This window comes from Ammospiza caudacuta, chromosome 14 (assembly GCF_027887145.1).
Source record: "Ammospiza caudacuta isolate bAmmCau1 chromosome 14, bAmmCau1.pri, whole genome shotgun sequence".
NCBI lineage: Eukaryota > Metazoa > Chordata > Aves > Passeriformes > Passerellidae > Ammospiza > Ammospiza caudacuta.
The window spans coordinates 15745633-15770645 of NC_080606.1; the positions used below are offsets into that span (position 1 = coordinate 15745633).

Consider the following 25013-nt stretch of genomic DNA (forward strand, 5'->3'; position numbering starts at 1 on the left):
CCATTCTCAAAGGTCTATTCCAGGTTTTTCCAAATCCACCCAAATAAATCAGGGAAAGATCTCAAATCTGCAATAAATCCCATTTGCAGCTAAGGAACAGAAAACCTCATGTCAAAAGATGCAAAATTTAGGAAGTTCTAAGAGCATTTCCTTGCTATTTCTCTCCTCCTTTCAGATCTAGTTTTTGCCTTTTTTTTTTTTTTAATTTAACCCTTCTGCACAAAAGCATACAGTATATTTTAGTTTAAAAATACAAACCAACTAACCAATCAAAATATAGGAAAGGGACAGACCCCTCCTGCAGGATTCCTGGGAACACCAGCAGTCTCTCCCAACTAGAAATGCTCCAATGGATCATTTCAGCTTGAGAATGCTGCAACTCTTAATTATTTAAAAAGTAAATGCACAATTTGTAATTAATACTCTCTATCTGCAGTCAATACTGCAGCTCCAGATGCCAAGGAATTGGAGGAGAAGGCAGGATGTGCCAGGCAGCAGTAATGCAGTGTTTGCTGTGCCCTATTCAGATGTAAATACTGCTACAAATGCTACAACACACAGAAAAATCAGCAACATCTTTATCATTCAGATCCTTTTTTACTCACATTCCAGTCAACAGTAGAAAAAAAAGGATGTCTCTTGATTTCTTCAACTCCATCTGAACCAGCTCCTGAACAAAAGAAAGGCTGTAGTTAACACACTTGGTAAAGACTTTGAAGATTGCACTAAAAATTAGTTCATTTCCAAAAAGTTTGCACAGAGGTGATTATTTGAGGGAACTGTGAATACTGAAATATTCCATGGATGTAAAATACCCAGGGAGGCAAAGAGAGCAGAAAAAGCCCATAAATAAATACAGTGTCAATATTCTTTGCTGGGATGCTGTCACAGCTTTGGCTCACTCCTAAGTCACTGATCCCACATTTTGACCATTCCTTGGCCAAACCCTGGAAGCCATGACCCAAACTGACAGGAAATGGTACCCAAATGTTACTGATCACCCAGAGCTTGAGAGTCTCTAGCAACTGTTTTCTTTGAAATAAAAAGTTAGGCTGAGTTGATTATTTAAATAAACCAACCTAATCTATTTGATGGATTTCTTTTAAACAACATCCTCAGGAGACTTTGTGCTTCAGGGCTGAGGAACTGAGGCATTCCCAGCTTTGCTCTAAAAGAAAACAGAGAACAAGTCAGAGGAAGAAACTTATCTTAGTAAAAACTGTCTACATAGATTTCACTGCACAGTTTGATGTATCAAGGATCTATTCCAAAGCCTTGTAGAGAGCACACACTTAACTCATCAACTTTTTAAGTTTCCTGTTATAGGAGTGGTTTAAAATAAAACCCAGAGAACAAACACATCACACCAAAACCACCAAACCCCACCCAAGCAAGCTTTCTGCTGCAACAGAGTAAAATAGTTATCTTAGGAACATGTAAGTATTTTCAAAGGTATCTTCATGTCACCAGGAGGTTTTTACCAAAATAATACCAGTAACAGAAGAGACTCACCAAATGCCCAATTACCTGTCCTTGAGGTGATTGCTACTATTCCTCCAGGGCTCATTAAGCCATCATATAAAAGCTCACTGACTTTAGCATTTATTGTATTTAATGAAAACTCTAAAGCCAAGCAGGAAATGCCTGTGCAGCACTGCAGCATCACTGGGAGCTGCAGGGAGGCAGCTCAAGGTCTGAGCCATCCTTTCACAGGCAGCAGCACCAGGAACTTCCACTCAGGGCAAGCTCCAAGTGCCCTGTGCTGGCAAGAACTGAGTTTCTCCCTCCTCCCCTTCCCCATCACCCCTCAGAGGGCCCAAGGCTCTGCCTGTGCCAGGAGGAAACTCTCCTAGCTGAGCACAGACAGATGAGAACATATTTGCCCAACAGCTCCCCTCAGTGAGCACCAGCTCACCCAGTCTGTCCAGTCCAGCAGCTTCTGCTGTAACTGGGGCAATTGAAATGAGAATTTGAGCACGTAAGGGCTCTCCACACATCTGTACACAAAGCAACACCTGATCAGCTGCTGCTTACAAAACAAGGTGTGCTGTAACAGTAGCAAGGGAGTGTAACAACAACAGAGTGTAAATCAAGCTGCTCTCAGTCACTGCACTGTTCTTATCTTCATTATACGCCCACAATCAAAGTACAAATTCATCCCTGAGATTTTAATTGCTGGGGATACTTAATGGTACTTCACAGCCTGGCATCTAAAGTTTATCAAGGGGCTTTGCTGTTTGCTCCTGTTGCAGCTCAGTGCTCTCAGAATCATAAAATGCTTTGAGCTGGAAGGGACCTTAAAGCTCATCTTGTTCCACCCCCTGCCACGGGGACACCTTCCACAAGACCAGGCTGCACAAGGAGTTACAACAAGCTACTAAAACATGTTTGAAATGACATTTTTGGACTTCTGAAAAAGAAAGGAGATGTACTTACTTCAGTATCATATTCATAGTCTCATTTCGATCTTTACCTTGGAATGGCAGGGTACCAGTGAGCATTTCAAACTGGAAAGAACAAATGTTAATCTAAATCAACACTTCTTCCCCCAACTGCTGAAGCAAAGTGTTAAACACTGCACTCTTTCCTACCTCTACACCTCACTGGTTGAACTTTGCAAATATTATGGAAATGTTCCCAAATCTAAAATTCTGCTCTCACAGTTTATATGGTAAGAACAGTAGCATGTCTAGCATGATGATGATGGAGGAATATTATACATCAAGAAGGTACTTGAAAGTAATAAAATCTCCTCCAAAACCAGTTTTAGATGTTGTCATATCCCGAAAACTGCAAGAATGGTAAACTCTAGAACAGTGGTTTACTTTTCAAGTCCATCTCCATGGCAGGCTGATGCTCTAACACACCCCAGGAAGGGCAGAAGTGGCAGCAGTTACTGACTTATCTCACTACTCCACTCCAGCATTCCTTCCACAGGCTCACTCTCACAGAAATCCCATTAATATTTCTTCAAACCAAGCTTTCAAGCCTGTTTTTAAGTTTAACTATTAAGTAACATGCAAAGTAAAAATACAAAGTGAAGTCTCACTCTGGCTACAACTGATTTTAACTACTAAAACTACAACCCAGGATTTTTCAGGTGCCTGATAAACACTCTTAGAGGTGAAAAATCAATTTTATTCCACCCAGTAGCAATTCAGTGTCCCCTTTACCCAAGCATCCCTAAGCAGAACTGGACAAGCTTATTCTAAGTGCATTTGTGTGAGCTTAGCAAGGGAAGCAAGAGGCAAATACAGTACCATGAGGACCCCAAAGGACCACCAGTCAGCACTCTGGTTGTGCCCTCGCCTGTTTACCACCTCAGGAGCCATGTACTCTACAGTACCACAGAAAGAATAGGCCTTCTTCTCTTGGTCTACTGATTCCTTGCTGAGTCCAAAGTCTACAACAGCACCACAAGAACACAGCCAGTAAAGAATGGCAGGGGAACAGAAATAAATCAATAGATGGTAACTCAAAATGCAAGCGTTGAGAGGTTTGGGTTGGTTATTTTCAGAAATGTGATTAGCACAGCTCTCTGTGAAACAAGAGACTGCAGGTATCTGGAGAGAGCACATTTCATCTACTACACACCTCCAAACCATTCTAAAAGTCATTAAATTCATGATTAGCCATCAAAGTTATTACTGAATTAACGTGGCATTTGAAATCCTACACCTTTAGAGCTCTAAAACACTCAGAAGTTCTCATTTTCTCTGTTTACTGCCTGCTTTATTCACACAAAAAAATTGGATAAAAGTAAAAATCAGTTTCAAAGGAATGCAGCCTGCATGGTCTGGTCTTACTGAATGATAAATCAATAAAATCACACTAAGAATATTGGTGTTACATAAGGCAACATGGTTCTGTAACCTGCCTCAAGTTCAGTACAGAACAGCCCTGCATTCCCAGAATATTTCATTCCCAGAACATTTTCCTTGTTGTGGATACACAAGTCCTTGACACTGGCTCAGATCTCAAACATCCTTTTTTTACAGGAGAAAATCATTGCTAATCAATGCTCCCATCCATTGTTTCCACTTTCAGAAGGAAGTGACAAATTTAGGATTGAATTGTGTTTAAATATAGCAGAATTTTAAAAGGAATGCATTTCATAAACCTGATCTCCATCACCATTATTCTATCAAGTCTTTGAGGCTTTAAAAAACATTTTCTCTTGGAATCTAAGAGCAATATCTTAGATTAAACTATATGATGAAATCTCTAGTACAAAATTATCACAGTCAATGTAATTTAAAGCTTCCAGAAATTTACAGTAACTTGTTTTCTAAACTGTCTTTTATATACATCATTTCTAGAATATATGTATTTGGATTGTTCCTTACAGAACTATTTTCTGCAATTTTACATGCATTTAAAATTGATAATACAGAAACTCAAAAAAACTCATTTACAAAGAAATGTATGAATGAGTGGTGCCTACCTGTTAACTTGATATGTCCTGCTTCATCAAGCAAAATGCTGAAAATTAAAATTCACATTCACCAAAACACATAAAGATCAATGCTTACAGAAAACATTTAAAATATAAGTTAAAAATTATGACATTGAATTCTGTTATTTTTTAAATGAGCTAATATTATTTCATTTAAACCACAGATACGTGGTTTACATTTTGTATTTGTTTACAAAGGCTTAACAAAAATAGTTGTAATTTTTTACAGTGGAAAATGCAAAGCAACAACAAAATACACGTAATAGTGGTAAAATACATTTTACTTTACTTTTCTGGCTTCAGGTCCCTGTACACAATTCCCAAGCTGTGAAGGTGATCCAAAGCAAGGGCCAGTTCTGCGAGGTAGAATTTCACATCTTCCTCTGTAAACATAACCTAATAAGAACTGTATAGATTTACCTTCTGATCTTGTCTTCAGTTTTTAAAACTGCAATCTAAAAAATATATACTCCTGTCTGCCTAGATTTCAAACTTAGCTTTCAAAGTCCCTTGTGAACTCATAATTCCTGAGTTCAGCCAAGAGAAATGATTTACTAATATCTGTTAATTATAAAGTACACAAAGAACTACCTGCAATACTTAAATAAAACCATCAGCATTACTGCAGAGCATTAATTAACTTTTAGATAATAAATTAATTGTTATATTTGGGGTAATTGACACCCAGCACTCCTCCTGCCACAAACCCAGTTTTCCACTGCATCATAAAATTTAATATATGGCTGCTGTATTGGGTGAGTGTGAATTCACATCAACAAGATTTAGAAAAAAAAAGCAAAAAAATCATTTAGGAAAAAAACATGGAGAATAAATCACTGATGACAATAACAGTGACAGCCTGGGAACCTGCTCTGCTCTTAGGAAAAAAACTATTACAGAACCCTGGTGAGACACTGAAATATTGATGTTACTTCTAGAGCAGAGATGCACTTCTGTCCTGAGCACTCCACAGGTTGCTTTAATTTAATGTACAAAACTCTGCCTGCTTTGGCTCTTGTCATGTTCTATAGATTTCTCTGGAGGAGCTTGGAATCTTTAAAGGACTGAATTTGGGCTTTAAGGGAACTATTCCTTTATTTGCTGAATCCAGCAGGATTCCAAGCTCCTCCAGTAATTTCTAGAACATGACAAGAGCCAAAGCAGGCAGAGTTTTTATATTAAATTAAAGCAACCAGTGGAGTGCTCAGGACAGAAGTGCAGTGCAGCCACTCAGTCACTCCTGGGCTCCCTGGTTCCTGAGCTCTGCATTGCTCAGGTGTGATCTGATCTCCAGGCTCAGAATATTCCTGATTTCCATAATGACAGGGGCTGACCTCGGGTGAACAATGAAGCTGGGACACTCCACACAGTGTCACCTTCACACCTCTAAAAATCTCTGGGTTTCACCTCTTGCAAAAGAGCAAAGGGAAACCTTGGATTTCGTTATTACTCCTTGGATTTCGTTATTACTCCTTGGATTTCGTTATTACTCCTTGGATTTCGTTATTACTCCTTGGATTTCGTTATTACTCCTTGGATTTCGTTATTACTCCTTGGATTTTGTTATTACTCCTTGGATTTCGTTATTACTCCTTGGAGCAGCCAAAATGCAAATCTCAGAATATAATGATGCTAAATGCTAATCTGCCATCTCCCCACAATGACATGCAAAGCTGTTCTCTGGGTCAAGTCAAACATGATGCAAGTCAGCTCCATTAAATATTACCAATCAGAACTTCATTACACACTCATCTCACTGCCACAGCTGAAACTCTCATGCCCACATAAGAATTTAAAGACCAACAAAATAACTTCAATAACTTTAATAACTTCATACTAAACCAAATGAATTTAAAATAATCCTGGTGTGCAAAGTATAGAGTGCCACAGGGAATTTATCCTCATGTGCATTGTCCATGGACTTTTGAAACTACTTCCCATTCCCACCAGAAAATAAAAACCTGATTTTTTCATATTTATGTACATAAAAGCCAGTATAAAAGGTAACTTAAGTGTTCCAAAAAACAGGGGGTCTTAACAGTAAGAAAACTTGAGAATTATGAATTCTTGATTCTCACAGGGAACACCTCTCTCTTTCAACCCCCAGCAAGAGTCCTCATGGACAGCATCCCTTATTTGAGATGTTCCATGGGGGATAATCCCAGCTGGGTTAGTGCAACAGAACAGCTCCTCCTGCTATTCCAGAACTCCCTCTGGAATTGGACATTCCATATCAAAGCCTGACCTCTTTCCTACCTCCTGCTCCAATAAGCCAGGACAAGTTGGTCACTTGAAGTTTCTAACAGCCATTTTAGCTTCCAGATTAATTAATTCTGAGCTCAATTCTTAGATATAATCACTGTGTTACCAATCTCAGCTTTTAACAAAAATGCCTTTAAATTCTCTCTCTTTTGCCTGTTCCTAAAGGAAAATCTTTATTTTTATGAGAAGTATAAGGGGAAAAAACTCTCCTGGCCTTACATACTGGGAATAAACAACCTCCCCCATGCCATGAAAAGAATCAGATAACAGTTTTCTCATTTAAGAAAGTGGCTTTTCCAGTGCTTTGGCAATATAAATGGATTTACAGTAGTGAAAACACTGAAAACCTCACTTGCTGTGAAGCTGTTGAGAAACTGCCATTAAAAATTTAGATCTTTATAAAAGGTTTGCCATAAGAAAATAAAAGTCTTCTAAACGTGTTCATAACACTCAAGGTAACATGTGATAAATATTTGATGGCAAATGTTTTAAAAAAACAACAACAGCCTGTAGCTGCATCCCATCCCCTCCTCTGGAGCTCTCCCTCCAGGAAACCAAAATAGAAATGAAAAATTCAAGGTCCAGTTGTGTGGCAGGGCTGGATGGAGGGGAGTGGGCTCAGAAGCACTTTGTGTTCCCACTCTGTGGGATTCAGGATGAGCACTGGCATGGCAGCACCAGGCAATTTTACAGTGCAGCAGAAAGCTCTCAGAGCTGCAGGATTCCAGGAGCACCTAAGCTGACTAAGAGCATGAGAACTACACATCCCCTTCCCTCAGTGCTAAATATTCATTTACTTCAGTTGTGTTTCCAAGCAACAAAACATTTTTAGACAAAAGAACTGTACTTTGCAGATGCCAAATTAAAACTTGGGCTACTCATCACTAAACACTCGGGTTTCTTAAGGATAGAACAGAATCTAGGATATGTAAGGAAAGCCCAAAAGTTATTAAAAACTTCACTACGACAAAAAAATGGGGGAAAACAGGTTTAGAAGGTACCAACAAAACCCAACCCCTGTCTAAGAGTGAGTGGAGATAAAATTTTAGGTACTTACCTCTTTGGATAATCGTGTGAATACATCTCCTCCCCTGAGAAAATCCAATATTAAATAGAGCTTCCCTTCAGTCTGAAAGGCTTAAAAAAATTTTAAAAAAGTAAATAAAAATCAATAGTTGTATGACAAAGCTACAAAACAAATCTGAATGCTTTTACAAGTAGGAAATTTCAATCACAGGCAATACTTTTGCTTGTGGAAGTGAAATAATTCAGCACATGAGGTAATTTATTGAATGATTCCTTGCTTCTTCACAGAAGAAAATCTTAGTCATGAGAGATGATTAAAATAATGTTCTTTTATTTCTCCTTTGTCAAACAGGGAAGGACATAAATTACTGTGGTTTGGTTTAAATCAATGCAAAGTACAAAACCTCTGCAGAACTTGAACATAAAGTTTCAGAAAGTTCTTACAAGAGCGCGTGTAGCCACATTTCTCTTCACAGAGAAAAGCAAGGCACAACTTCCCAAGAATATTCCTGAGATTCACATTCTCTGAACCTCAGAGAAAGGAAAAACAATCCTTATTTGCTGTGCCTGTGTTTGTGCAATAGGAGAATGCAATATGGACACTGTTTACCCAAAGTGAGGGTGTTCTGTTTCCTTGGCCTGTCAGGGCCAGGTGTGTGTGTGGGGACTGTTGGGTGACAGTCACGAGTTCTGTGCAGTTGGAAGCTTGGCAGATTCAGTTTAGATGTCATGTAATACAGTATAGAATAATATAGGATAATAAAGCAATTAATTAGCCTTCTGATAAGATGGAGTCCTCCTCATCATTCCTCCCGGACGTCGGGGGGGTGAAAATATCCACTACAAAACTTCTCTACAGCTACATATTTACACTCCTTTTTTATTTTCCCAAGTGCTAGAAGCTAATGTGGGCCCTCCACAAGTGAGGGAGAGCAGGAGCAGCTGTGGCCTGGGGCAGGGGAGGAAGGGGCAGAGCACAGGGACCCACCATAGTGCAGTTTGACGATGAACGGGTGGTTCACCTCCACCAGGATGTCGCGCTCCATCTTGGTGCGGACCCTGTCCCGAACTGAGGGAGAGAAACAACAACAGTGGGACACAAATGCATTTAGCAGCACACAGAAAGGCTTTGCTGGCTAAAGGAATCTCTGCCCTCATCACCTGATTTGTTTTTTAATGTTAAAGTCTCCCACAAAACTCCTCCTTTCAGACAGCAGGACTCTGGTTTGTTTCCTGCCTGCCCCAGCTTTCTTCTTTGCCTCACTGCATTTCCAGCACATCTCCATATTTTGAGATAATCCATACTGCTTTCAAGAAAAAAGCTCTTATCTACATTCCCAACTTCAATTTTTGAATTAATTCTCTGTCCTGAATATAAAATATTTTTAAGATTACTTTTTCCCCTTTAACAGTAAAGCTCTATTTACACACAGCGGACTCACACACATTCAAGTGTCTCCTGAAAGCCAAAACACTGAATTAAATTGTTCTGAACACTGAATTAAATTGTTCTGGCTCCTGGAACAAGGGAATGACTTAATTTTAACCACAGCAGAGTTCTGACTTAACAAAAGACAAAAGGAAAACTGTTTATGAAATTAACTCGTTTTCATATAATGAAAAGTCTAAACAGAATTAAATAATCCAATTTTAAACTTTGAAAGGACATTTCTGACCACATAATTAAAGCTACCTGGCCAGATTTAAAATAGTACTTAAACATGAACTTACAAGTTACTCCAAAAAAAACCTCCTGTCAGAGAAGAATTTTGAACTCACTGACAAATATTTAGGATTAAAAAAAGTTTTTAAATACAGGTGCACTAAACCCCATTGTCCAAAGTCTCAGTTGAAAGACAAACCTACCTTTTAAAGAAGCTTTTTTCAACACTTTCATTGCATAAAGCTGCCCAGCATCAGGCCCAATTATCTTCCTCACGAGGAAGACCTGGCAATACAAAGCCCATTTTTAAATCACTGCAAGCTTGGTAATCAAACCCAAACTCTCACAAAGCATTTGCGAAGCTCCCGTTAATGTCAGGCAGCTTCCAGTGCTCTGCACCAAGCACACACCTTTAAAGGAAGAGCAAAATTCCTTGATCAGACCAGAGCTGCAAAGCACCAAGCTCTCTGAAGCATGACACTGCCCAGAAACTCTGGATTCTCTCCTGATTTATCAAAGAAGTTCTTACAGAAAGATGTTTCCTTCTATCACTTTCTTGGAGAATGACAATTCTGCCTGGTCTGCACCTCCCAAGAGGTTTTTGAGGCTTAAGACCCAAGTATCAAATATCAAACATTCATTTTTATTAATGAATTCTGTACAAGTGGTGAGATGAAAGCAAGGAAACCTCACCATTTAAGATCAAAGCACCCTTTCCCTCTGGAATAGCAACTCCAACAGGTTTTTCTACTTTTTCTCTCCAGAAGAGTTTTAAAGATAGATGGGATACAACTCGACACTGAGAAAAGCATATTAGATAAAACACTGCACTACAAAGACATGGAGCTACACTAATTCTTAACCACCAGATCTTCCAGTTTACAAAATGGTTTGATATGTGCTCCTACTTCTAAATTGCTGTTCTTGTAATAGCAATTATTAGTTATGGATTAATAAGTTATGTTTACAAAAACAAAAAACCACAACATACAAATCACAAGAGAAAGTCAAGCGCTCCCTACAATTACCTCTCTGATCTCACCTTACCCAGTCTTTCATTTACAATTAATTTATTTATATCTAGAAATTATATAAATTTTTTCAACGATCTTGTCAAATTTTCCAGTCTAGAATCAGAAATTCAAGCACTGTTATGACTAAGTTGTACAAGGTTGGGAGAGGGGTTGTTTTTATTTTAAGCTCTGGTTAGAAGAAAAATATTGTGTTTCAAGGTTGTCTGGCTTTTTGTTTTAATAAGTTTTGCACAATAACTGACCTACAACAGTGCTCTCCTACAGGCCAAGGTGACAGAAAATAGGGAGAATTTAAACACCAGCAACTAAGAAAACAGCTGGAGATTAATACAATCACAATTATAAAATATTAATAATAAGTACATAGTAATATTTTAGTCTTAACAACAAATAATTTGTGAGAACATGAGAAATTTGTGTGCAAGTTACAAATTTTAGCTAGTATAAAAATAGTGCAAACTACTGAACCACCACCTATTTATTTAATTTGCAGACAAATTGTCCAGAACTCCAAAGGCACATCATTCCTGAGAGAATGAAGAGAATTCAGTAATTCAGGAGGTTTAACCCTTTATTTCTGTGGAATGATTAAATCCTGCACTGATGTCAAAAGCAGGCTCCAGGTTTAACTCTTTATTTCTGTGGGATTATTAAATCCTGCTCTGATGTCAAAAGCAGGCTCCAGGTTTAACCCTTTATTTCTGTGGAATGATTAAATCCTGCACTGATGTCAAGAGCAGGCTCCAGGTTTAACTCTTTATTTCTGTGGGATTATTAAATCCTGCTCTGATGTCAATAGCAGTTTGCAGGAAACCCCTCCTGGTGTTTGCCAAACCCAAAGGACGCAGCCTGGGAGCAGAAACTGGGAAGAGAAAACACCATGAGGGCAACAGGCACTGACCCTCCTGTTTGTTTTCTCTTTTCACAGGAAAAAACAGAGTTAAGAGCTCTGAGCTCAGGTGCGCAGCACCTGGAGAGGCACTGCCAGCACTCCAAAGCCTCAGAGCACATCTGGCCCAGCTGTTGGCATTGCAAACAGGAGCCCTCCTGAGGCTGGCAGAACCCTGAGCTCTGGAAGCCAAATCTGAGGCAGGGCTGGCTGTGCTGAACCCTCAGGTGGCTCCAGGCACCTCAAATCAGGAGTAATAAATATATGGAGCCTTTTCAGGCTCCTACAGCGAGAAGTGTGTGAGGGAATTGGCAATGAACATTATCAAGAAGTGTTTCTGCAACCTCAAAATACTGAGGAATATTTCAAGTCTGTTCTCTACATCATCACTTGTGCACAGAATGCCTCCCTAATGTCAGCTTCTTCCTCTCTCACTGTATTTTATGCAGAGGTTTGTTCCTGCCTAGAGACACACAAAGAATCAGCAGAAGAACAGGAAAATGGGAACAAATGTAAAGCTGATTGACTACTTTAGATGTTGCAAAAGATGTAGTTTGAGACTGGTTTTAAAAAATTAATTACCTTCCTATACACTAGGATTAATATTTCAGCTACTGTGTTTCAACACAGTGACAGAGATCAGATTTTCACCTTCATTTCTGCAAAGTGACACCCAGTGGCACATTACAAAAGGAAAATATTGTAACAAAAACTCTGCCATATTTCTTCTCTGTGCCATTTGAATAATTTGGGTCTTTTAGGTGGAGATCACTTGATAAATACAGCAAACTAGAAAAAGTAAGTAAGCTGGGAAATTTATTTCAGGTTAAGTTCCCAACTGCCACAATCAACTCTTCTGTAGCTACATAAATACAGATTTTGTGTCTTGAAAAAAGCCAAATATTCCCAGTATGCCAAGTCCCATCACCAAAAGACAAACAAGCATTTCCTTCAGAAGGTTCTGCCCATGGCTCTGGAGCAGGGCTGGGAATGGATTCCATTACTCAACAAATTTTCAAACATTCCCAGCAGCTCTGCTGGCCCCTGTTTCCCTGGAATGTCTGGACAGGTCTATGGAACAAGTTTATCATCTTACCTTTCCAAATGATCCCTGTCCAAGAACCTTAAGTAGTTCAAACTGTGCTGGGTCTGCTTTCTCACATCCTTCTTTCACATGATGTGTAATAGGAATTTCTTTCACACTTCCTTCATCCTGTGATTTCAAAGCAAACAAAACACAACAGTGAGCAGGCCTGCAGTAACTAAGTCTTGTTAAAAGTGCATGTAAATACCTGGATTTTTCTTTCTTTAGTTTTATTTTAGTAAAATATTTAAAATTCTAATAAGGCTTAAAGAAAAACTGTTCAAATGAAGAATTTTCCCATCTTTCTTTTCTTAAACAGATGCATCTAAAATTTCTAAACTGAAGGAAAATTTTCAAAGAATGCTCATTTCCTTTTGCCATAAATATTTCAACTACAGAAAAGCTGGATTATTTTACATGAAAGGAAAAAATGCCCAGATTTTTAAACCAAGACTTCTGAGCTTCACCTCTGCTTAGCAGCTTTAGTTTTCCCAGTGATTACTCTTCTCATCTTTCCCCCTTCCTGAAATAAGTCTTAATGAAAGCCAAATTGAATTTCATCATTTGGGGTAATTATTGCTTTTCAAAGCAGCAAATAATAACTCTGGTCATCCATTTGTAGCTGGAGGAACAGGCAGCATTTGAAGACCATAAATAAGAGATGAGTCATCTTAAGGACTCTGAGAATTCTTGCATCCAAGAGAAGAAACAGCTCTGGGGTGCAGAGCTCCTGGGAAGATTATCCTGTGTGGGGACCTCCTTCAGACAGCTGAGGGTAATTCTCAGCTAGGTGAGTGATTTAATGCTCTCCTGACTGTCTCATGTGCCTCTCACCTTCAGCAAAGCAGGGCACAGCAGCCCCAGTTGTGAAAAGACAAATGTTCCTGCTGACACAAATCCCATGATGGATTGCAGCTTTTGTGGTGTAAGAGAAGTTTCTGAGAGCCAAAACAAGCAAGGTGTCAAAAGAAGCAGCCTTGGAATTAAAACCTGAGGCCCACAACAGCAACCTCAGCTTGCAGGTGGAAAAGGAGCAACACCCTCAGCCCCAGCAAGAAAATCAACAAAATTCTTGTACGCAACAAAATCACAAGTGAAAATCCCATCTGATTGGCATGAATTCACTTTTGGGGCACCAAATGATGATCAGCTGTCTCCTGTCCTCTCTTCAAGCCTCATTTAAAAGCTTCTCTTAGCAGAGACCAGAAAACCTCCCCACCAACCTCCTGTGAGTTACAGCCCCTGATGAGAAGGGCAAACAGCACCAGGAAAGGACCTGAGCACTGATGAAACAGTTTTGGAAAGAACATCATTCTGCAGTCAGGTGAACTTACTGCCCAGAGCTGAGCATTAAAACTTCCAATCAGATTTATCACAGCTCATACAGAAGGACCTGGATGAAATTCTGGTTTTACACAGAAATTCAGAGTAGAAATCTGGTCATCTGAATTTGTATATGCTGCAGTAATTAAAGAAAAAAAAAAAAAAGAAGCAATCATCACACTGCATTAATTGCTTCTGCCTTAATTGCTTTGCTTGTCCAGAGGGGGAAAGAGAGTCCAAACAAACATCTTGGTATATTCCCAAACTGCAGTCCAGCTGCTGCTGCACACCAGTCCCTTCCCCTCCCCTCTCTTATTTCATCCTCCTTCTGGGAAAGGCCTGTTGGTCCTGCCTGCTTCCCACACAAGGTGGGTATGAACACCAGGCACTGCTGGAAAACAAAGTGAATTCTGTAATTCACAACCAAGCCACTTTATTCCCCTCTTTGGTCACAAACCCTGATGACACACTGTAAAATCCCAACTTCCCCTCATCCACGCCCCTTGGTGACTGTCACTTATGCTCTCAGAGCACAGATACACCTATCTTTTCATTTTCCTTTACTTTTTAAACACATGCCTAATTTAAGGCAGGTAAGAACAGCAGCATTTTGAAGCCATCTGATGACAGATGAAAGCAGCAAGTTGTCTAATTACACACCAAGTTGTACAACAGACTTAATGGCTGCTTCTTGCTATGAAATATGTAAATATTCTATTTAGAAGCCTTTTTTCTTCACCATCCTAATTTGTATTCCCTAACACCGTGAAACTTTGCATGAGAAAAGCTCTTTAAGAGTTCAGCCTCTCCTGTGTTTATCACCCACCTCGAGCCATTAGCCTGTGACATCACACGTGGTTGCTGAGGAGACTGAGAGGATTTCTAAATGTGAACTCAGGAGAGAAATGTTTTCCATGCAAATAAAGACTAACTTGAGATGGATGAAATGAGGTTGTTTTTTTTTTTATATAAAGTGTTTTATCTTCACAAAAGATGTCTATATAATTTCACTTACTTAACTACAATTAAGATACTAAAAATTGGCTTGACTGAGGTAAGAGACCTTTTCATCACCACCAAGGAATGAGCACACAGAGCTGAGCAGCTCCAAGCCACTTTCATTTTCATTTCTACTTTGGCCTCCACGAACTACAAATTTGGTTCTCTCATTTTGTGCTCTGCTGCTTGAGCAGCAAATTTCTTCCCAAGCTGAGGCACCAGCTCCCACCCAGTGGCCTTGCACAAGAGGGAACTCAACTCTTCCCTGCTCCCAGCAGGTTCTCCAGGAGCCAGGGAGCCAAAGAACACTGGGATCAGTGCTGGCTTTGTCACAGCTCCCTGGAATGTGGCTCCAGAGCTCAGCAACCTCCTCATCCTGTTCTAGAGCAGTAGAAAACTCAGACAATCCTCTGCTCCTTTCCTTGCTACATGTGAGACCACTCTGACACTTGATTTACCCACTCCACACCAGAAAATGTCCAGGCAGCACGAGGGTCTGTGCCAAGACTTCATTTCCAAATCCCTTCCTTATAAATGTTGTTACTGTAGCACAAAGCAGTGGTTACAGCTGGTGATAAAATTGATTTATGCCACAATCCCAGACTGGTTTGGGTCCTTAAAGCCCGTGCCACCCCGTCATGGCAGGGACACCTTCCACTGTCCCAGGCTGCTCCAAGCCCTGTCCAGCCTGGCCTTGGGCACTGCCAGGGACTCTCTGAGCAACAGAAACCTTTGTGACCCTAAACACAAGGAGGAGTGTGCTGAGAAATGCTGGCCAATGTTTCCATGGGCACTCAGGCATTCCACCACACACAGGTGAGCCTCAAGTTTAGTGCAAGGTTTAACAGAACACTCAAGTTCAGCATCTCCTGAACAGGCACTGGGCAAAACCCACCTCAAGAGGGGCTTACCTGGGATATTTCTCCATAAAAGCACAATTAACACACTGGTGTGCACATTAATTCTGCTCTAAAAAAGCAGAAATAAATACCTTTGAGCTGAAGGTACAGCAGCTACACTAAAAACTACCAAGGCAGAATGAGTGATTGCAGCAAGAGCAGCATTCAGCACTCTGTGTGAAAGGTCCCAGGCTGGCCTGGGCATTTCTGAGGGTGAGGGATCCACAAATGCCCCCTCCAGCACAGGGAATGTTTCCATGAAGCTCTGCCTCCTGCAGCGGAGTTCCCAAACAAGGCATTTACCACAGTCCCTAGCCAGGTACTAATTTCCAAAGCCATCCTTGAGACTCAGAGTCTCCTCAGATATTGTTCAATGAAATGATGGGTTCAGAAGTTATTAAAGAGCAGGGAATGCAGCAATTCTGCTGCAACAGGAGGTCATGCTAATGAGTGGCTGAAGAGAGCAGGAATCAAACACTTACATGGTAGGAATATGGTTCACCTTCTTCCATAGGCTCATCTGCCATTTTAAGGCCATTTAACTGCAGGGAAAAAAAAACAAAAAATAAAAAGAAAAACATCATTAAGACCCAGCAATTTCAAATTAATAAGAGTTCAAAACTTGACCAATTTACATTTCAGAGCACACAAGTGAGAGCTGGTGGTGGGGTTGCTCTAATTTAAAGCTGTAGTTTCAAACAAACACTACTACTCAGTAGTTATATTTAGCATCTCCCTTATGTATCATTTAGCATCTCCCTTTGTAAATGCCATCATTATTATTATTATGCCAGTGTTATTTAATTGGGATTAATTTAAAACTCCTTTAAAAGCTAGATACCACTCCTACAAGATGACACTAATGCAGAACTCCTCAGTTATGCATGTAACTTATGCTGCAGATGCTTTTCAGAAACCTAGAGTTTTCTAAGGAAAATTAATTTGCAGTTTAAAGGGAAAAGATGCAAAAGCGATTCCAAGCCTTTTTGAAATTACCAAACCCACAGCTGCAGAGAAAAAAACCCCAAACTCAGTTTAAGCACTCTCTAAGTCACAAATAATTCAGTGCTGGAACTGAAAAACCAACCAAAACCCAGAAATATGAAGGACATGTTCTGTTCAGACATGCAAAGCAGTCATTAAAAACTGGAAATACTTGACAAAAATGGATGAATGTCATTATGGATTTTGCTCGTAATCATTGCTAATTTATTTATATATTAATTGTTCAGCATCTCTACCTTTATATGGCACAGGTCTCACATTAATAGTAACTAGAAATGACATAAGAAAACTCCAACTTTTTTTTCTGAAAACCAAGTTGAACCAATTAAACTGTTAGGCTGGGTAATGACTTTTTTTGGAATATGGTGTTGCTGTCAGCATGGGAGTTGGTAAAACATAGGACTGCAGAGAAATCCCCCCAAATTCCTGTGCTCACAACCAAAGGCAGAGTCTGGAGGGACAGGTTTGTACCACATCTCTGTCACCCAGGCAAACCCTCAACCACTTCCACTGCTGCCACAGACTCCAGTTTGGAGTAGAGCTGTGAAGAGTTAATTCACAAATTAATGCTTTTGATAAAATTAAATCTCCAGTTTTTGTAGCAAGATACTGGCACTTATTTTTGGACTATATCCTCACTGGGGAAAAAAGAAAAAGACAAAACAGAAAAACAGAACAAGGAAATAGCACAAAGCTTCATTTATTTTCACTCCACAAGTTTCTATTTACCATAACTCAGTTTAACCAATGTAGCTCCAACCCAAGCCCATCATTCATCTCTCATGTGTTGCCACCCGAGCTCTAACAGCCAAAAATCACTCCTGCATTACCTGGATCCAGCTACTCATTTGCTACATAACTTATTTCTTTTTTTGCATTTTTTTTTCACAGATTAGACAGTGGGAAGGACAAGACACTCACTATGGTTGTTATTGTACAAATTAACTGAATAAATCCAACAGCAACACCAAAGTTCAGCCCAGCTCTGACCTCCATCCTCAATTCTATGCAATTTCTTTTCACAACACCATAAATTACATTCAAGTGTGAAACAATGTGATGTCCACCAAAATTATCCAAAAAGCTTTTTTGGAACTAAACTGGGTTTCTACTGCTGATGCTCAGAAATGTAACAACATTGTTCCTTCATGGACTTCAATTCAAAGTGATTTTATTGTGCATTTCACCTTTTCTTTCTATGAAGATGGGCAACATTTCCCAAGTTTTGTTACTTAAATGTAAGCTCTGGAACCAACACCACCAATCAGAAGAACTATAGATACACTGAAAACAATAGAGATACAAAAATGGGGCTGGAACGGGGTTGTGAACCCAAAATCAATGTGTTATTTCATCTAGGTTCTTCCTGAGAACACCATTTAATGCACTTTCAACTTGCTGGCAAATCAAGTGCACTAAAGCTATTGGATTTTTATGGCAGGTAATCATCTTAATTAACAATTTCCTATCATACACTTTTCCCCTTCACTGTTGCTCCTTGGTTTGTGTTTGTTTTTTCCTGTCCAGTCTCTCTGTACTGATACAGACTGGGACACCTGCCAATTTCTATGCTGTTCAAGGACACGAAGCTGCTTTTATTGCCTGATACACACAACTACACTTTTGCCATATTTGTTTATGAATCCTGGTCACTGTCCATTAAAGAAAGCCAAGGAACAAAAATCTGCAAACTTGTTGGAATAGAACCCAAAGTCTGGTGGCTTGTTAAGTAATTCAGCTAAAAAAAGTCAATGACAAAAATCAAATCATTACTGTCTTGTACAGTCACTTAATTGGCTGAGTTTCAATAACCAGAAGCTGGCAAAAAAGAAAAGTGACAGTTAATACTTATTTCCCACCTCTGTGGAAACCAGATACAAAATGCACAGCTCCCACAGCCAAGTGAGGCTCCTTTCAGAGATTTATTCATGAATATTTATGCACAAACATATAGAACAGAATGATTTTAACCTCTAAGTCATTACTTACTAAATAGCTACAAATGCACAAATTTATTATTGAGAATTAAAAAGCACAGCTCTCTATAAAAAGAACAGGTGAAAGAAGCCAATACTAGGATGGTGAAGGAGATTCCTTCATCTTTCAATCATTCTGCTGCTCAGTGCTGCTCAAGTCCTACAAGTGAGCATTTTAAATATTAACTCAGGAAAACACAAACTGAACTCAGACTTTTAGGCAAACACTGACGACACTTTCCAAACACACAATGTGGAAATGACACAAAGTACCCCAAATTGTTGATTAGTAAAAAATAACAAAAAGAACTATGTAAACAGATGAGCTCAAAGTTTAGGTCAGAGCACCTGGCAGGTCAGACTCTTCTGCAGAGGTGCAGGCTGAGGGAGCTGCCTCCCAGGGAGAAGGGGAAAATGTGCCTCTGGATTAAATACATTCCATAGCTGGGACCATCCCTGTTATCCTAAAAGCAGTGTGCCTCTGGATTAAATACATTCCATAGCTGGGACCATCCCTGTTATCCTAAAAGCAGTGTGCCTCTGGATTAAATACATTCCATAGCTGGGACCATCCCTGTTATCCTAAAAGCAGTGTGCCTCTGGATTAAATACATTCCATAGCTGGGACCATCCCTGTTATCCTGGCAGCAATGTGCCTCTGGATTAAATAATCCCATGGCTGGGACCATTCCTGTTATCCTAAAAGCAGTGTGCCTCTGGATTAAATAATCCCATGGCTGGGATCATTCCTGTTATCCTGGCAGCAATGTGCCTCTGGATTAAATAATCCCATGGCTGGGACCATTCCTGTTATCCTGGCAGCAATGTGCCTCTGGATTAAATAATCCCATGGCTGGGATCATTCCCTCTCCCTTGACAGCAATGTGCCTCTGGGTTAAACACATCCCAAGGCTGGGACCATCCCTGCTCCCTTGGAGAATATCCAAAGGGCTGGGAAGAGGCTTAATGACAATTGCACATGTTCTTCCTCTGATTAGAACAGCAGAACAGAGTATTCCCAGTATCACCAGAGACTGGAACCATCTTCCCCCCTCCCATATTAAGGATGTTTTCAGTGTTTACATGGTAAATCCCTCAGGACTTGGTGGGTCTACAGGTTTTGGTTGAAAGAGGCCAGGCAAAAGGTCAGCAAAAATGCCTAATCCCAGGAAAAGCAGTGGAAGATGTAAAGCAGGTGCATCCTGCCCTGGTTTTAAATGTCTTTGCTGAGGGATTCAAACAGAATTTAAAAAATTCTAGAAAAAGCAGAACTGGGAATTTTATCATCATACTATAATTAGAAGTAAAAAGCAATATTCAGCAGCACTCACCTAAAATCTTGTCTGGCTTCAAAGAGGTAAAATTCTACCCAAGGGTGACCAAGAGCTCCTGTCTCCTCCACAGCTCCTCCTTCCCTGGGCTCCTTTGGGAAGTTATGGGGTGTTCCCAGAGCTGCACCCCAGTTCTCCCACATGAACACAGGAATAAGCAGTTTCCTTCCCCACAAACAGAAGGAAACCTTCAAGTAGTTATTTCAAAATATTTGAGTGGAAGCTTACATCAGAAATCCCAATTATGTCAAAAAGACTTGGAAAAAAAAATCCTGACAGGACGACCACATTTGTTCCTCATTTATTCTTAATTACATCTATAGAGTTTGCACCATTAATTTAATTAGCAACACACTGGCCTACTGAGGATTTCCTGAGATAGGTCTGAGGAGTCTGAGGGTTCTGGGCACATTCCCTCCCCACCTACACAAACTCTGGGCCAGCCCCACTCCCTCAATTCCCCCCACAAAGGGAAGAGGCCTCTGAACTCCCTCACACTCCCGAACACACCAAGTGAAAAAGGAGATCAAGCAATCTAAAACACCTGAAACCCATAATCAGTTACTAGGGAGAGCTACAAAGTTCTTTTCCTGTGGCAAATAAATCATACATTCAGACAGGACACCAAACCTTCAGCAACATATAATTAGTGATTTTAAAAGAACATTTTGATCCTTTCCATTATCAGATCAAGGGAAAATTACGTGTGCCTCCAACAAGTCCCAGCTCTGACAAGACACAAAGCTGACCCCAAGCACAGGGATCACTGAATTAGCACAGGACTTGAGATCTTTTCATTCCTGCCTGTGTACATAACCTTAAATCAAAGGGCACAAAGCAGCCAGTCTCCAAATTATATTTAATGGCAGGTAATTCTGGAAAAGGATGAGATTTATACTTGAGGAAAGCAATTATTTCATATTTTATTCTTAATGTAGTGAAGTACTACATAAATAGCAGAATTCTAACTGTGATGAGTAAACAAATCACATCATTCTTTGGATTTAGGGTTATTGTGGAGTGTTTCCAAAGTTATCCTGCAGGAAGCAAGGTGAGCTACCTGCAACACACTCCTGGATCTGGTCAGAGACTCAGAATACTACAGCAGATTTCCAAAACCAATTTCAGAGGTGGTACACAAACCCACCATCGTTATTACTGTATTGCAGCACTTCTCAGGGCATAAAGACACTCATTGTTTTCTCTTTAAGAGCATTACCGTGCACCCATTTTTTTTTTTTAAAGGCAATTTGTTCTCCAAGACCTTTACAAAATCCGTACATTGTAGCAATGGCTGAGGCACTCAAATGAGGGGCAATGTTTTACTTTCTCTCCTGACAGAACACCAGGCGATTGTGGAGATTCTGAGATGCACCGAACTAGGTAGAGCTGAGTCATCCACGTCACTGCCAGTAATTACTCACAAAGGAGTTATGCAACTCCTAACACTGACAAAATTCAGTGGCCTTTGACAGACCGGGCTCAGATCGTGCTCCAGAGATGGGACTGAAAACACTGGCCAAAATCAAAGATGTATTTATCTCAACTGGCAAAGGGAGCAGCTCATGCACAACAACAGCAGAGCTCAGCTCATGAAAAATCCTTTTGGAGGGCAGCAACTTTCAATGCACCCCGTTTTCCAGCAGAATACTTTAGTTTGCAGTCACTTCTTTGTTTCAGCCTCGTCTTGCTTGTCACAATCAGGCAATTAAGCAACTGGTTCTTGAAGTATTTATTGCAAAAGTAAGTATTTGAGAAGGAGGTTGCATTTATGCAATTCACAATATTCATGTCTTGCAAACAGCCATGTGCTTACAGCAATTACAGAGCTCGTGGTAAGTGCAATCCTCCCAGTTCAAGGGGCAAAAAGTGCCCAAAATTCTGTATTCAACCCAATTCCAACTATTTCTGTATTTCATTCAGCTTGGTCAGTAAATTGTTAATGTTTACTTTCCTGTTTCTTTGTAGACTGTAATTACATTTTCATAATCTAAAACAGTTCAACACCCTCATATCTATTTTTATTACCATGGAAATACTTATTAATCCAATATCCAGGGGAAAAGAAATTCACTGAATATTTGAAGCTTTAACAGCACAACATTGATACTTCCTACCTAGGCTTAAGGAATTCCCAGAGCCACAAAACAGCTTCACAAGTGACACTGTCACAGGAATATAAACACATGAACAGCACAGCCCCAAATCCTCAGCACTTCAAAGAACCACCCCCGCCATAAAGGGCAAAATAATTCAATCCTGACCTTCAATAATTTCTTCCAAAAGTTCATGCTGCTCTTGTCACTTGAAGCATGAAAATTTGTTTCCTACTTTCAAGCTCACCTCCTTTCCTGGCCAGGTGTTTTTACTCCAAGTCAACACAAGTGCTACTGGAAATGCACTCACTGCTAATAACATAATCCTAAATTTAGTCAACATGCAGAGTCTCTGAGAAAACCATTTCTCGGATTTCTCCTCCTGTGCCACAGCTGATGGACAAGAGCACCAGAAGGCGCAAATTAATCTTCAAAATAAAAACCTATTTCACAGTAGCTCTGTTGACTGCAGGTCCAGTAAGGCCAAGGTCAGAGATCTCTCAGACTGCCAATACAAGGCTGTAACGAATACTATGAGCTATACTTAATTCTGTAAAATTTAAGAGAAAGGCCACACCACACCAAAATTCATTTTCACATAAAATGCACCTTTGTTGAATCCCCAAGGCACGTGGATGTAGAAATCCAACAAGTGAGAAGCGCAGTACACCCCTGAGATCACTAATGGAAAGGGTTATGACAACACAAGTGTTTGTTCCTGTCACTTGGGAACTTCACACTCAACTTGAAGAAACTGGTTTGGCACAAATGGGCTCTAAGTGCTGCTGGCCAACCCCAACACAACAAACACCTTTAAATCTCCTTTTAATCAGAGCACAACTGGAGGGGCTTTACACAGACCTTGTGAAATACAATTTCAAGAGTGACTGCTGCAAACTGTTGCCCTCAGATGTCACACACACAGAGCCCTTTCAGCTGGACACCCCTGCCCGGAGCTCTGCTGGCTCCCCTTGCTGGGGGGCTCATCCAGCCACAAAACACCCAGGGATGCACAGCCCACCTCAGCTCCAACACTCTGCTCCTGATTATTTTATCACTGATACGCCATAATCTCCTAATATTTCCTCAAGAACTGTTTAACAGGACCAAGAAAGTTCTCAGACCTTCGCTAAGTTTCATACCTCAATTACAACAAACTGCTTTTAAAACGATATGAACAAATAAACCTTCATACTTCAGCTGACTTTCTGATATCTGATGCACATCCAGTAATTATAGTACTTGGCAGTGGCATTAAAATCCCCAAATATTAAAAGCACAAAGAAATTTGGGGTTTGTTTTTCCCCTTTGAATTTTTATCAGGGAAAATAAATTTCACAACACCCTTTAAGGGACATCCTTTCACTCTTGCACATTTTGTCCTTTGAGATGGTTTTGCTACAGACCCTTTTCACTTGCAATAAGAAGAGTCTGGTGCACAGAAAGCAAGTCTGACCAGTTTTAAGCAACTTTGTTTAGATAACATCTTTTGTGTGTCTAACAGACCTAGGTGTAATCTTTTATTTGTCATAGCTGACAATACCTGATACACAACCCTTCACTGCTGATTTCAAAGTGCCAGAGTTTTAATACTCGAGCACCACGTTCTGCTGAGGCACAGGAATCATTGCAACAGAACCAGTTTTACCTTTTATTTTCTTTTAAATTGCATTTGCTCCTTGCTGATGAAGCACCTCGAGCACTAAGCAATACCTCGAAGTCGTTCCTCGTTCTTTAACGCATTTAAGCACCCAAACCTCAGCCGGGCACTCCTGGTTCTCTCTGCTCGTTGTGTTTATGATAACCAACGCAGAGTTAAGTTATTCCACGTTTAAGCACCCCAACCTCAGCCAGGCACTCCTGGTTCTCTCTGCTCGTTGCGTTTATAGTAATTAATGTATAGTTATTCCAGGAGAAGGCAAAGGCACCTCCGTAGTGACAACCTACCTGGATGCGCAGCCACGTTAGCGCGAGCAAATTTCCCGCAGAACTTAAAGTAACTTTTCACAGCAGCTACGGCCATAAAAGTGAGTTCCCAACCCCTCGGATGCTGCGTGGGGAGGGACACCTGTGACACGAAGCGGCCGGGAGGCGACACAAAGCCCCGGCCTCCCCGGTGCCGCTACCTCCACACGTGTCACGGCCCGCGCCCGGGGGGCACGGCCGGGCCCGGGGCGCCCGCGGGGCTGCGCGGCGGTGGCGGCGGCCGGGCCCGCGGGACGGCGGGGGCGGGCGGGGGCCGCGGGCTGCGGGCCGGGACCGAGGCCGGGCGGCGGGGCCGGGTAGGGCAGGGCAGGGCGGGCGCGGGTCGCGGCCGTGCGCAGGCCGGGGGGCCGGGGAGGCGGGGGCGCGGCGGGCGGGCCGAGGGGGCAGCGGGGCGAGGCCGGCGCAGCCCCGCGCGGAGGGGCCGCGGGAGGCCGGGCCGGGCGCAGGTGCCGGCGGGGCGCGGAGCCGGCCCGGCCCGTTCCCCCCCTTCCGCCCCGCACTGACCTCGGCGCCGCTCACGTACAGCTCCATTTTGTGGCAGGGCTGCGGCTCGTCGTCCAGCGGCGCGCACGGCACCATGTCCCGGCTGTGGGGCCGCGGCGGCTCGGCCGCTGCCGGGGGCCGTGCGGGGCGGCGCGGGGCCGGGCGCGGGGCGCGGAGCGGAGCGCGGGGTGCGGGCGCTGCCGGCCGGCGGGGGCGGCGCCGCGCTGCGCTGCCCCGCGCACGCCCCCAACATGGCGGCCCGCGGGGGCGGGGCCTGCGCCGCACCGCGGTGACGTCAGGGCGGGACGGAGAATCCCCTGCATGGGGAGGGGGGGAATGACGCGTGGTGACGTCACCGGGGCTGCGGGCGGGCGGCGGCGCCGCCGCGTTGAGGGGGATTGGGAATGGAGGGGTTGGGGATGAGGGGATTGGGAATGGAGGGATTGGGGATGGAGGGGTTGGGGATGAGGGGATTAGGAATGGAAGGGTTGGAGATCAGGG

At 41.7% G+C, this 25013-nt stretch overlaps 1 protein-coding gene across 1 annotated transcript in view; it reads right to left on the bottom strand.

The window, feature by feature from the left end:
- Nucleotides 1-24686, bottom strand: part of RPS6KA6 (ribosomal protein S6 kinase A6) — a 37257-nt gene extending 12571 nt beyond the window's left edge. Inside the window, exons 1-12 of the mRNA XM_058813930.1 lie at nt 24534-24686; nt 16118-16177; nt 12427-12543; nt 9611-9692; nt 8733-8813; nt 7776-7855; nt 4746-4852; nt 4445-4482; nt 3261-3403; nt 2437-2507; nt 1080-1168; nt 606-670 (exon numbers count right to left, since the gene is read on the bottom strand). Coding sequence (XP_058669913.1) covers nt 606-670; nt 1080-1168; nt 2437-2507; nt 3261-3403; nt 4445-4482; nt 4746-4852; nt 7776-7855; nt 8733-8813; nt 9611-9692; nt 12427-12543; nt 16118-16177; nt 24534-24608 — 1008 coding nt within the window. The 5' untranslated portion in view covers nt 24609-24686. The remainder of the gene's footprint in view (nt 1-605; nt 671-1079; nt 1169-2436; nt 2508-3260; nt 3404-4444; nt 4483-4745; nt 4853-7775; nt 7856-8732; nt 8814-9610; nt 9693-12426; nt 12544-16117; nt 16178-24533) is intronic.
- Between the last annotated feature and the right edge of the window lie 327 nt (nt 24687-25013).